The sequence below is a fragment of the Coturnix japonica genome, chromosome 15 (genome assembly GCF_054131305.1).
Source record: "Coturnix japonica strain WE chromosome 15, WE-NBRP24, whole genome shotgun sequence".
In the NCBI taxonomy this organism is placed as follows: domain Eukaryota; kingdom Metazoa; phylum Chordata; class Aves; order Galliformes; family Phasianidae; genus Coturnix; species Coturnix japonica.
Genome location: NC_140677.1, coordinates 5,488,659 through 5,501,473, shown reverse-complemented (window position 1 = coordinate 5,501,473; position 12,815 = coordinate 5,488,659). Strand labels below are relative to the sequence as shown.

At 40.3% G+C, this 12,815-nt stretch overlaps 1 protein-coding gene across 2 annotated transcripts; it reads left to right on the top strand.

The window, feature by feature from the left end:
- Nucleotides 1-500: 500 nt before the first annotated feature.
- Nucleotides 501-10,433, top strand: KBTBD8 (kelch repeat and BTB domain containing 8). Of its 2 annotated transcripts, none has more exons than XM_015875377.3 (4): nucleotides 501-540; nucleotides 2,405-2,564; nucleotides 3,073-4,187; nucleotides 6,779-10,433. In XM_015875377.3, the coding sequence occupies exons 1-4, from the start codon at nucleotides 525-527 to the stop codon at nucleotides 7,240-7,242; spliced, it is 1,755 nt and encodes a 584-aa protein (XP_015730863.1). In that variant the 5' UTR covers nucleotides 501-524; the 3' UTR covers nucleotides 7,243-10,433. The 2 variants fall into 2 exon arrangements, with proteins under 2 accessions (XP_015730863.1, XP_015730862.1); XM_015875376.3 differs by having other exon boundaries at nucleotides 2,354-2,564.
- The last annotated feature ends 2,382 nt before the right edge of the window (nucleotides 10,434-12,815 follow it).

The following is a 12,815-nucleotide window of genomic DNA, read 5'->3' as shown; positions in this document are numbered from 1 at the left end:
TGTTTTTGTGCCATTTTTCCAGCAGGGCCCATGGCAGCCGATGCTGGGTGCCATCTTTGCTCTCCATTGAGGGCTGGGGATTACTGCCAGGAGCTTCAGGTCAGCGTGAACAGGAGCAAAGCAGCACAAAACCTGACAGAGCAGAGACTGGGGGTGTTACTACCCAGCAGGGTCATCCAAAGGGGAGCTGGTTCTGGCCGTGCTACACCCTCCCAACCCCACCTGAGGGCCCCAAAATGGCCGCTCCGCCCTTCACTTCCCTCCTCCTCGTTGCTACGCGACGGGCCGCCCCCAAATCGCTTAATGCGAACTACAACTCCCAGCATTCCCCTCTAGGCCGAGGCCGTGCGTCTTCCGCTTTCAGAACTACATTACCCAGCAGACCTCGGTGGTGAGCGCCAATCAGCGCGCTTCGTGTTGAGAGGTGGAGGGGAGCGGGGTTGGCTTCCGCAGGAAGCGGCGCAGGTTGACGTTTCCTCTCGCCCCCCCCCCCTTCTCCCGCTGCCGGAGCTGGGGACCCGAGAATGGCAGCGTTAGGAGGTTGGTGCGGCCAGGGGGGGAGGGCTGTGTGGGTATTGGAGGTGGGGGACGAGCCCATAGGGCCTGTAGGGTTGGGGTGCGGGGTGGGGAGAGATAGGACCAAGAGGGGGTTTAAGGGAGTGGGGTTTAATAAGGGGGTTTTATGGGTGGGATGGGGAGATGCTCCCTATGGGAGTTTAGGGCAGGGTGAGGTGTATGGACTGAGTGTGGGGGGGGCTTGGGATGGAAAGGGATGTGAGTGGGGGAGATATTAGGAGGAGAAAAAAGGTGTTTGTTGTGATAGAGAGGAGTGAGACCTGAGGAGTGAACGGCGTTAAACAGGAAAACGGATACGTGGATGAGAGCGTGCCTGGTTGCTTCCATCAGGGCTGGGAGCTGCCTTCATAGCATGTGCTCATCGCCTGGGTGAATGGCAGGGTCAGGGAGAGACAGTTTTGAGCCTTTTCAGCAATAGTATGTACATAAAATTCCTTTGCAGTGGCTGCTATATCGCTGTGTTACTGTACGTTAAGGTTTGGCCAGGTAGGAAGCCTTGGCATCCGTGTAGCAGGTATTATTTCCTTGGAATTTATAGTGATGAACATTCCTTCTGAAAAAGACCTGAATTTCCTCCTTTCCCTGTGGCTGGTCGGTTACTGAATGTTGATGTTTAGTTACTGCAGTCAATTCCCCACTGAAGATTTTATCCTTAAATACAGTATTTACTAACTTATTTTGAGGAGGGGAAAGGTGTTTTGAGGAGTTCTCCTACCAGTGGTTTGAACAGGCACTGACTATATTTGGCCTTAAGCCTACCAGGAAAATGTGCCTGACCAGCAGATCCCCACTAACTTCATTGAGTGCTCAGAGCTGTGTCTGAGTTCTAAGAGAAACTGTATCTCCTGTGTGTTGCCGTGTGTTAGAATTTCAGTCTCTTAGTCCTTGTTGTTCACTGCCCTTTACTCCCCTTTGTGTTGTCCTAAATGTGTTGAGGGTTTCCAGTTGCAATCAGCAGCTTCACCTGATTTGCAGCTTTTATCACCTAATGTTTTCCTTTTGAGTTCTTTGTTATTGTTGCGTAAAAATCTTGTTGCTATTACGAAACGGATTTTTGTGCTTGAGGTATTGCTCAATTTTCACTTTGGGATTTACTTCGTTAAGCATATCACATGTTAGTAAGGATCGTGTTCTCATTGCATGTTTTCACAATGATATGCAAGTACTTTCACACCTGGGTAGTCTTAAATGGTAATTGCATTTAACTGGTAAATAAAAACATGTAACCATACATACAGATTTACCTGAATTCATCTATGTTTGTTGCTCTGTATATTTACTGTAAGGCAGTTTCTTTGTGATCATACTCTGTTAGTCATCATTTGTGGAAGTTAGTAGCCAGTTCCTGTTTCAGTGTGGAGTTTACAAGCATATAGAATTGTGCAATGGTGAATTTGGTTGTGGGTTAGTCCTACTCTTCTGCATTCTTTGTTCTTCCCATTTTAGAAGTCAGTAAACACTGTGATACTTCCTTCCCTCCAACACATCTCCCAAGAGGTGTTTAGTAAGACATTCATGTGAATATTCTCTTAAAGTTAGTAAAATAGGGAAGGAGGAAAAAAAGACAATAACAAACAACAAAACAACCAGGCAGATAAATTCAATCTACTCCCATATATCCTTATATATTTATTCATCCTTGAGTATGTTAGATTTGCTGTTAATGGATGATGACGGTAAGGCCATACAGAATATTAACTTGCATTAAATATTACATTCTGGACATGTATACTTTCTCTTTTTTTCTGTTTTAAATGGTTTTAATTTTGCTTTGTAGAACCAAGTAAGTTTTCACAAACACTGAATGGAATTCCTTCTTCAAACACAGTCAGCAGTGGAATGGACCCCTTCCATGCTTGCAGTATTCTTCAACAACTTAAAACCATGTATGACGAAGGACAACTGACAGATATTGTAGTGGAAGTGGATCATGGGAAAACATTCTCCTGTCATAGAAATGTTCTTGCTGCAATCAGTCCTTACTTCAGGTACAGTAATCTGTTGTTCTAGGGATGATAAAAAGGGGGATTATAAATTATTTCCATTTAATGACCAAAAAAAGCACAACCTTTACTAATGTTCCATGTAACTATTGATGATATAGTTTATCTAGTAAATACATTTCTACAGTAACAGTGTAGTTAAACTGTGTTTCATTTTATAAGTATTCTGTCATGTTGGAATATGCATATGGATAACTTGTTGAAAGTTAAGTGCAGTGACTTGGATGTGTCAAGAGCTTTGCTTTTAAAATGATTGAATTTTTATATGGAATTATTGGGATAACTAAGAAAGAAATTCCAACTTGCCATTTTTGACTTAAGTCTGGGATTGATCTTAAGTTTAGGCTCCCAAGCAGAACAGTGTAACATCATTGTTAAATGTGTTTGTGCTCACAGAAGGGCAGAGTTGTTGGGGTTAGCTTATGGTATAATTTCTTAGATCTGTAGTTAGAAGGTAACTGCAAATAAACTGCTAAATATTTTTCTTTTGTAGATCTATGTTCACTAGCGGCCTTACAGAGAGTACCCAGAAAGAAGTTCGTATAGTTGGTGTTGAAGCAGAGTCAATGCATTTAGTGTTGAACTATGCATATACCTCCAGAGTAATGCTGACAGAGGCCAACGTTCAAGCTTTGTTCACTGCAGCTAGTATCTTCCAGATCCCTTCCATACAAGACCAGTGTGCTAAATATATGATCAGTCATTTGGACCCACAGAACTCCATTGGAGTGTTTATCTTTGCTGATCACTATGGTCATCAGGAACTCAAAGACAGATCACAAGACTACATTCGTAAAAAGTTTCTGAGTGTCACCAAAGAGCAAGAGTTTCTTCAGTTGAGAAAAGACCAGCTCATAAGTATACTCGACAGTGATGACTTAAATGTAGACAAAGAAGAACATGTTTATGACAGCATTATAAGGTGGTTTGAGCATGAACAAAATAAGAGAGAAGTGCACCTTCCAGAGATATTTGCCAAATGCATCCGTATGCCTCTATTGGAAGAGACATTTTTAGAGAAAATCCCTCCCGTGTTTGCACAGGCTATGGCCAAAAGCTGTGTACAAAAGGGACAACATAGTGCCAATGGCTATACACAACGGCTCGGAATGACTGCTTCTGAAATGATCATATGCTTTGATGCTGCCCACAAACACTCAGGAAAGAAGCAAACAGTGCCTTGTTTAGATTCGGTCACAGGGAGAGTGTTTAAACTATGCAAGCCACCAAATGACTTGAGGGAGGTTGGAATTCTTGTATCTCCTGATAATGATATTTATATTGCGGGTGGTTACAGACCGAGCAGCAGTGAGGTCTCCATTGATCACAGAGCAGAGAGTGATTTCTGGATGTATGACCACTCTGGCAATAGGTGGATTCCGAAAGCTCCTTTGTTGCGAGCCAGAATAGGCTGCAAATTGGTTCATTGCTGTGGTAAACTGTATGCAATAGGTGGTCGTGTTTATGAAGGAGATGGGCGAAACTCTCTCAAGTCTGTGGAGTGTTATGACAGCCGAGAGAACTGTTGGACGGCTGTCTGTCCAATGCCGGTAGCAATGGAGTTTCATAGTGCTGTGGAATATAAGGATAACATCTATGTTTTACAGGGTAAGGCAGTTTCACTGGCTATATGGTGTTTTATTGCAAGTGGGGGTTGTTCAAGCCAACTGTCTCTTAGAAGTCCCAGAAATTTGGGCTTCCTAAAGGATGTCTGGGACAATAGAATGGGAGAAAAGTTGGGGAGGGCAGCAAGCAGGGAAGAGTGAGTTTGCTACTTGAGTTCTTGAGGTTTGGGGTATGTGTTACTGAGTTGTATCAAAACCTGCCACATCTTTCATTTCTGCTAACAATTCAGTATTAAATTGTATGGTGAAAATTCTGTATTACATCTTTATTTGGGTGAGATGCACTAATATTGAAGAACAGCTATTGTCATGAAAAAGTACATTGCATTTTATTTAGTTGATCCTGTGAAAATTCCTGGAGTCTGTTGGTGAGTTGTAAAAATCAATTAGATTGGGTAGGCCTTCCCTCTCTGCCCCACCCTGCTTTTTGTTAGCTTTTTAGTTAACTAAGGAAAGGGCTTTATCTCTTTCTAATTAGCTTGTTTTATTTGGTTGGGAATTAGTGTGCTCTTTCCATCCCATCTTCCAATAAGTGATCAAGCTTACTGCATTTTGATGCCTCACTTAATGATTTAAGCACAGTTCTAGTACCAGCAGTGTTTATATCCATATTTGAGAGGTACATCAGAGGGATTAAAGCAAGCACGTTCTCAATTATGTATTGCCAAGATGTAAATGCACATGAAAGTGTTGTGATGGAAAAGATGCAGTTCTTTTAGACTGATAATTATAATATTTTAGGACTCTGAAAAGGATTGTTTTGAGAATGGATGAAATCATTTATTCTTCACTTTCTAACTTCATTTGTGTAGCTTATGTGAAATGCAGAGTTTTGTAAGTATTTCATGCCCATAGTGTTCTACACTTAAAGGTGCTTAGGCTGTATGTGGGGTTGTATTAAGACTCCCAGGTGGAAAGAAAGATTGGATGGAGAAATATCTTAGTTTTATTTTGCTAATGTCCATTCCTGTGGAAACACTTTCAGAACTTGGGTTCTAGATTTGTGAACTCACTGTAATTTATCAGATGTCAACCTGATTTCTTGACTCTGCTGTTCAGCAAGGTTGGAGGGCTTCTGCATGACCTGTGGGTGGTTTAGTTCTTTCACTGTTTCCGTATTACATCTGATCCTTGTTGTGGCTCTAAATAGTTGTTACTAGTGCAGGTTTTCTCAGTCTGTTGGGTCAGACATCTGCTTTAGATCATTAAAGAGGAAGACTGAGGGATCTTTAAATATTTGCTTGTCCTTTACCTGTTTCTTGGAACCACTATAAAGCAGATAATTTTTATAGAGATATTACAACCTATAGAATAAGAATCCATCTTGTTTACAGATATTAGTTGCAGTAGTTCTGAGCTTCAGTGGTTTTAATGACAACTCAGTGCTTGCATGAATAAACCACGTCATTGCACTAACCAGCAAATGAAATAATCTGTGTTGCAGAAAATAAGTAACTTTTCTGTTTGTGTGATAAGTAAAAAACCTTGACTGAATTGCACTGTAGTAGTCTATAATAAGTTAACTATTAATAATTTTTGTAGAGGAAGCTCATAGGTTTGAAGTAGCCAGTAAGGATTAATGAGTCTTAAAATGTCAACAGGGTTGCAGGCATCAGTCATAGGAGATTACACTGTGGAACAAAAGTGAATAATCAGAAAATGCATTACCTGTGGGACTCAATGTCTTAAGCTACATTCCATTCTTTTTACTGTATTGTCTGTATTCTTTGTCATGCTTGAATTGCTTGGTTAGAGCGCGGCATGGCTGAAATTCTTTAAAATATCCATGTGAAATATACATGAAGTTGAGTTATGCTAATATTTGGCAAATTGTAGCCCTTTGTTCCCCAGAGCTTCATAAAAGACAAGGTAATTTTTATCCATGTTCTTCTTACCAAGTTTGCAGAGCATGATCTTTCAATCGTCTGAACTTCTGTTATGTGCAATCTGCCTAAGCTGCTGTGTGCAGTCAACAGAAGAGGTACCTTATAGTCCAGTCACAAAACTAATGATGAATTACAGCTTCATGCAAGTATTCACCTGGCATCCTTTGAAACCCAGTCAACCTGAGTAACCCAGCCAAGTGATACAAACAGCTTCTGAGTCTGTAGTACAAGACACATTATTGGCTCAGATTTAACAACTTTCAAGCACTGAATTGTGGTATTTTCCATAGTCTGTAGGTTACACTTGGTGAAGGTACCAAAGAACAGAACAAATACTTTGGATGTTTGTAGGTTGGAATCTTGACAGGTTTTATCTCAAGTTCTTAAGCATGGTTTAAAAGTAGCAGAAGATAGCTGGGAAATATACTACAGACACTGTGGTGGAATGCATACTTGAAATTTGGTTTTCTTCAGCTAGGGTAGAAACCCAAAGTAAATTTCGCTACTGATATTTCTATATGCTTTAAAGAAATCAGATGATGATGTTAGATTTTTGTTCTAGGATCAGGGCTTTTAGGAATTTGTAGATATTAGTGTGTGGAAGAATATAACTGGAAACTTACTAGCTACAGAACTGCTGTTATGGAAATGAAGCATAAGCTATGTTGTATTTTTCCTCTCTTTACAGGGGAATTTTTTCTCTGCTATGATCCTCAGAAGGATTACTGGGGGTTTTTGACCCCAATGACTGTGCCTAGAATCCAAGGCTTGGCAACTGTGTACAATGACTCCATCTACTACATAGCTGGAACCTGTGGAAACCATCAACGTATGTTTACCGTAGAGGCCTATGACATTGAACAAAATAAGTGGACTCGAAAAAAAGACTTCCCGTGTGATCAATCCATTAATCCATACATAAAACTCGTACTCCTCAAAAACAAACTCCATCTGTTTGTCAGAGCTACTCAAGTTACCGTCGAAGAACACGTCTTCAGAACCAGCAGGAAGAATTCACTCTATCAGTACGATGAGGTCACTGACCAATGGCAAAAAGTATATGAGACTCCAGATAGGCTCTGGGATTTAGGCCGGCATTTTGAATGTGTAGTTGCTAAGTTGTATCCACAGTGTCTTCAGAAAGTTATTTAATTTTCTTCTTTTTTTTTTCAGTAACAGGCCTTAGTGATTTCAGTGGTGATCTGATGCTAGAGAAAACGTCTTAAAACAAAGAAATTGTCAGTATTTATTGTAAGCTGAAACAGGCAGGTTTCTTTTCTGTATGTGGGGATGGGTGCTCTTTAAAGGTTGCAGTCTGTGAAGGGTATTTACTGGTTCAGTTTCATATTTACTGATATTTTCCTGGGAAATGAGAAGGAGGTTACGAAGTGCAATTATCAGCATATTTTTTTTCCTGGTGAACACTTAATCATGTCATACTCGAGGGGTGTATTTGTGGTAAGAGCAAAGTGGAAAAGTCAGGATAACTATGCACTACAGTGAAAGAAAATCTAGCATTAATAGCTAAGGATGTCCAAGCTGTTTTGGAGTGACTTTTCATTTTTTTTTCTTTTTTATTTTAAATACGGGTAAAATTTGAGGCAATAGCGATAAGTTGTTTGGGTTTTTTTTTGCTTTTTTTTTTCTCATTTGAAATTAAAATTGCATAGAGGGATGGTAGATCCTGATTCATAATCTCTTTTTTTTTGTATTGTTTTTTGAAGTCTGCAAAGATGTTTTGTGTTGTTGTTTGTGCACTGCAGTTTGGGAGGACAAACTCAAGTCAGAATTGGAACACGGAGTAGCTTTGCCTGGAAGGAGGCCTGTTCAGATTGCTGTACCACTTGTCCATGGATATATTTTTGTTGAAGTTTGAGCTTAAAAGATACGGAAAACAAACCCCAACACCTATTTTCTGCCGTTTAGGTGTAGTGCTATTAAAAACAAAACACATTTATAACACTGCTTAAAAAAAACACCTGTTATTCATCCCATAAAGGGCTTTAATCCAAAAGTTGATGGTGCTAGTACATTTTTAATACTTGTTTGTCTGAAATGGGCTAAACTTACGCTGCTGTTTAAGACAGCCTGTTAGTTTTCATTCAGCGTCTGTTTCCAGGCCCTGTTCTGTCATCATATTGTCTTTTCTAACATAACATTTTTACTGTAGTGGTATTCTTGCACAGGATGGTGACAGGATATGGCCTTAATATTGACGTTTTTTTGTGGAGTGTTCCTTTAGTCTCCACTGAAGTTCAGTGCTGTGTGCAGTGTTAGCATGTGCTCCAGTGACTTTAAAGTGTGTGGCTTAACTTGACAAGTTCTATTTTTTTTCTCCCTGTGATTGAGCCCTCAAATACTTTGTTTCATTCTGATCTATAATGTGAAAATTTTGCACTACTGAGCTGTCTTCGTTATTCAGTGTATTAAAGCAAAATTGATAACAAGTGTCCATGGCTTAAATAATATTAGATGCTAATCTAGAATAGGAGCCCAATGTATTGCAACACTTTTCTCTCTGTATTAAACATGTAGCTTACTTTTCCAGAAGTACAAATATTTTTTTTTGAAGTTCAGCCTCTACTTCAATAGCAGAAACTTGACGTAAAAGGGAAAAGGGGAATCCTGAAAACCTTCGTGGCTGTAATTTGCCATGTTTGGTTTGCTGCAGGTCTAGTTTTTCCAGAGCAACAGGTGTGTGCTATCTTACTCTATCCTATTTCTCCATTCTACTGAAGGAATAAACCAGCTGACTTGAAGCGGCAGTGGCCATCGCTGGCTCTGAGTTCTTGCTGTGTTATCTGGCTTAACAGCTGATATTTCAGTAAGCCAAATAGTGACCTCACTAATGTTTATCCCCCTGGCATGGTTGAGGATTTGGATAACATTCACTCGCCATGTGGTCTTTATGTTCCCAAATGGAATCTTTCTGATTTACAGATACCGGCCTGGATCTATTTCTCAATTCTTGCACAAAACGTTAAAAAGACAAAAACAAAACTGTGAAATAAGGAAAGATAAATAAAAATAAGGCCTCTTTGCATGACATACCTCATCTTCCAGAGATTTACCAAACTGCGCCGGGTTGTTTTCTGAAGTAAAGCTGATGCTTGCTAAGACTGCGTTTTACAACAGTGTTGAGGCGTTGTTGTTTCTTTGTTTAGTTTTCTTCTGGATACCATTTTATTGATATCCATAGCCAAGAATAAGAGCTTTTTTGTTTTTCTTAGTACAACTTAATTTCATTTTTAAAGTTATTCTTAGTCCTTGGCTCTCTTTGTGCTGTTGTAGGCCCCTCTCTGCAAGCTTTCTGAAGCACCCTCCCTATCAGTGTTGCATTTGTGTGTAAAAACCATTCTTTTGCAAAGTGTTATATAACTTTCCTTTTTTTTAAGCTTGGTTGAATATTTACGAGACTTCTTGCTGCTTTTTGACAATCTCCTATATTTATTTAGTAGAACAAATTTCAATATATTACTTGAAACTATGAAATAGAGTTGAGTTAGCAATTGACTGGTCATGTGATGTATAGAAGTACAATATGCTGTGGTTAATTCTGCAGTAGGTTTGTTGATTTTGTTTCTCTGCACTAAAGTACGAAGATCTCCATTCTGTTTAACCATTCAAACCCGAGGGTGTGATCCAAGCCCGTGATGTGTTTCAAAGCTTAAATCCTGGAACTTGCTGTGGGAGTAGAATATACTGAATCTTTTGCATGAGGAGTTTGTTGAGGCAGTGATGGAGCTGTGAGACTTTGCCAATTCTTAAATGCTTCTACATTTTGCTGAAAGTCAGATTCCTGGTAAAGTTTTTACTTTAGAGTCGAGCTGAATTAACCTTGCACAGCACAGGAAGAAATAATTGCACCAAAGGTACTGCTAATATTTAAACAGTAACCTGTATGTTTTCTCCCCATTTAGTATCTTCTGCATTCATTACTTCCACCCCGCCCCTCCTCCCCCCTTTTGTTAAATTAATTTCTGGTGTTGTAAGGATTTTACAGAGGTGTAAATCTCTTCCAAAATTACAGATTACTTTAGAAGGAAGCGCTTTGTAATTTCTGCTTGATTCTTTCAGTAAAATTCAAGGTAACTAAAAGCAATTCTGGTGCACCAAACATGCAGTGTTTGTATGTTCTACGAGAAATCGACGAGCTCCCTGTTTGTAAAGCTGTTTAGAAATGGCACCCAACATTCAGTGCTCAGGTATGTCAGTAAGAAGTACTGTAGTCCTATGAGGGCAAATGTGTGGATTTTTAAACATTTTGCCATAATTGCACAATTTTGCATTTTTACTTAATGTCATGTTATGTTTCTTAAAATAAACCTATTGTTGAAATACAATTGAGGGCAATTGGTTTTGTGGTAAATATACTGCATACATTTGGGTGGATTTCTGAATATGGACCCTCTGATATCATCTTCGTGGTTGTTAATTTCTCTTTTTCCTATTTATTCTCGTGGCTCAGCTCCTGTAATGTCACATCTCCTTTAAGGCAGCTCCAGGCTGCTGCTTGAAGTGGAAGGTGCTTTGTTCTGTCTCGCTCCTCATTGCTGTCTTCCCATTTGCTTGTACAGGTGCCAATGTTTTGCCCCTTCCCTCTTTGAAGGCGGGGATCTGCAGCTGACACTTTAGCTGCGATGTTAAGGACTCTGTATATTGACAAAGCCTAAAATATCACTTAATGAATTTCCCGTTGTCCTTGCTGAGTAGAGAAGTGACTTCCCTGTGCACAGGCCACCATGTTAATGTGCAGGCTGTTAACTACTCGGTACAGCATGCACCTTTCTGAAGAACATTGCACAATGATCCTGAATCATCTTGGGTGAGTCTGAAATGATTGCTCCCAATTGCAGTACACTTAGGTCAGACCAAGGGCTTGTTTCTATTAAAAGTCAAAGATATTTCATCTTGAAGAACTAGCACAAAAAGAGGCAAAGCCAGCATGGAGGAGATGGGCTTGCTGTTTAACTTAAAGTGAGCTGAATGAATCAACACTGCATGCTGAACTACATGCACTCTTTGCTTCCTCATCCAAGGACTCTGCTTGGACATAGACAGGCCTAACTAGATTTGGCTGCGCTTTCATGCTTTTTCTGGAGTCTGCTAATAAAATGGTAACTGAGAGTTCACTTTGTCCCTGTGATAGGATTCACAGTTGTAGTTACCCAATACGAACAGTGAAAGCATCATGCCTTCTATTTTCTTCTTTGGTTGGAACACCTGTCTTTTGACTCACAAGAAGAGATTATCTAGTGCTAGATTTTGGCTTAGCCATGTGTTAGTATGAATAAACTTGTTGAGACTTAAGGAAGTTCAGAAAGAGCTGAAGTGGGGGAGAAAGACCCTCCTTACCTTGTCTTCAAGGGAAAAGGGTATATTGCTGTCAAATAATAACTGCAAGGAAAGGATAGCCAAATCTCACTACCTTGGGACAGGTTGATTCAGAGTCTGCAGCTGGGACAACAAAACCAAAACTGCAGAAGCTACACAGAATTATCTCAACTTTTTTTCCCCCCCACCAGCCAGAAAAGGAAACAAGTGAGCACTTGTAGCAGAAGTCGTGGTGAGTGCTTCACTCTTAGCATACATCTGAATGGTTCTTATGCTTAGCTGCTCTGTTCAGGGCTACTTCCAACACGTGTCTGTGAGTTGAGTAGTAGCTGCTGTCTGGTTTATAAAATGTTTATGGAGATGTCTGCAAACTTTCAGCCAACTCATAAAAGTCATATCTGGAAGGCACTCTTGGTTTGTAATGGCTGGGGAGAGGCATGTTATTTTGGAAGTATCTGCTGGGGGAATGTTTATACCCTAATAAACCAAACTGGCATTTCTTAAGTAATCTATCAGGCTTATTCCATGGCAATCCACCCACTGGTTCTTCATTGCCCCTATGCCTTCAGTTCAGCCCGTAGAAACATATTATTGTAGGCTGCTTGGGGACATATCTGGCAGTAGGGCACTCGTGCAGGCAGTATACAGAGAAATACACACCCAGGCGTTGCCTTTTCCTTATCTCTTGACAACATGTAGTCCTCTCTGCCTTTGCAAAGGGAATATATTAAGCTAAACAGAGCTTGAATTCTGTTTCTTAACATCTGGGTAATGTCCCATGAGCCTTGCTACTGATCTACCTGTTTCTGAACTTTACATAAATCATAATGGAAATACCCCCTGTAAGAGGAAGGTACCTATTAACTTCAGCTAACTTCAGGTCAGCAGGGTACTGTTTAACATGTTATTTCAAGAGTAGGAAAGCTAACAACCTGTTTACAATGCAGTTTTCCATAGTGGATTTTCTGAAGCACAGGGCTATGTTGTCAGCTTTCCCTTCTCCTTAGGTAACAGTAGGACCTTGGTTGTCTTTAGCCACCTCATTTCACGTATGCCCTATTACTTCTTTAAAAGCCTGCGATCCCATAGCTTAAACCTGGCACCACCTTAGGAGATGAGATGTGTATGGTAGCAAGTGCTGGGAGTGATTGAATATTGGTACTAAACCCCATGTGTGTTTTGCCATGAAATAGTGCTACAAATCCTCACTTGGAAAGCATTTGGCTGTGCTGCAGCAGGCAGTTCTGTACAGATGGCTCACTGCTGTTCCTTCTCACTTATCCTGGCCCCACAGCAGGGAATGGCAGAGGAGGCTGCGTGCCCTGACAGATTCGCTTACTGACTCTGAAGTGTGGAGTCTGACCTGTTGGAAGACACTATGTGCTTATTTA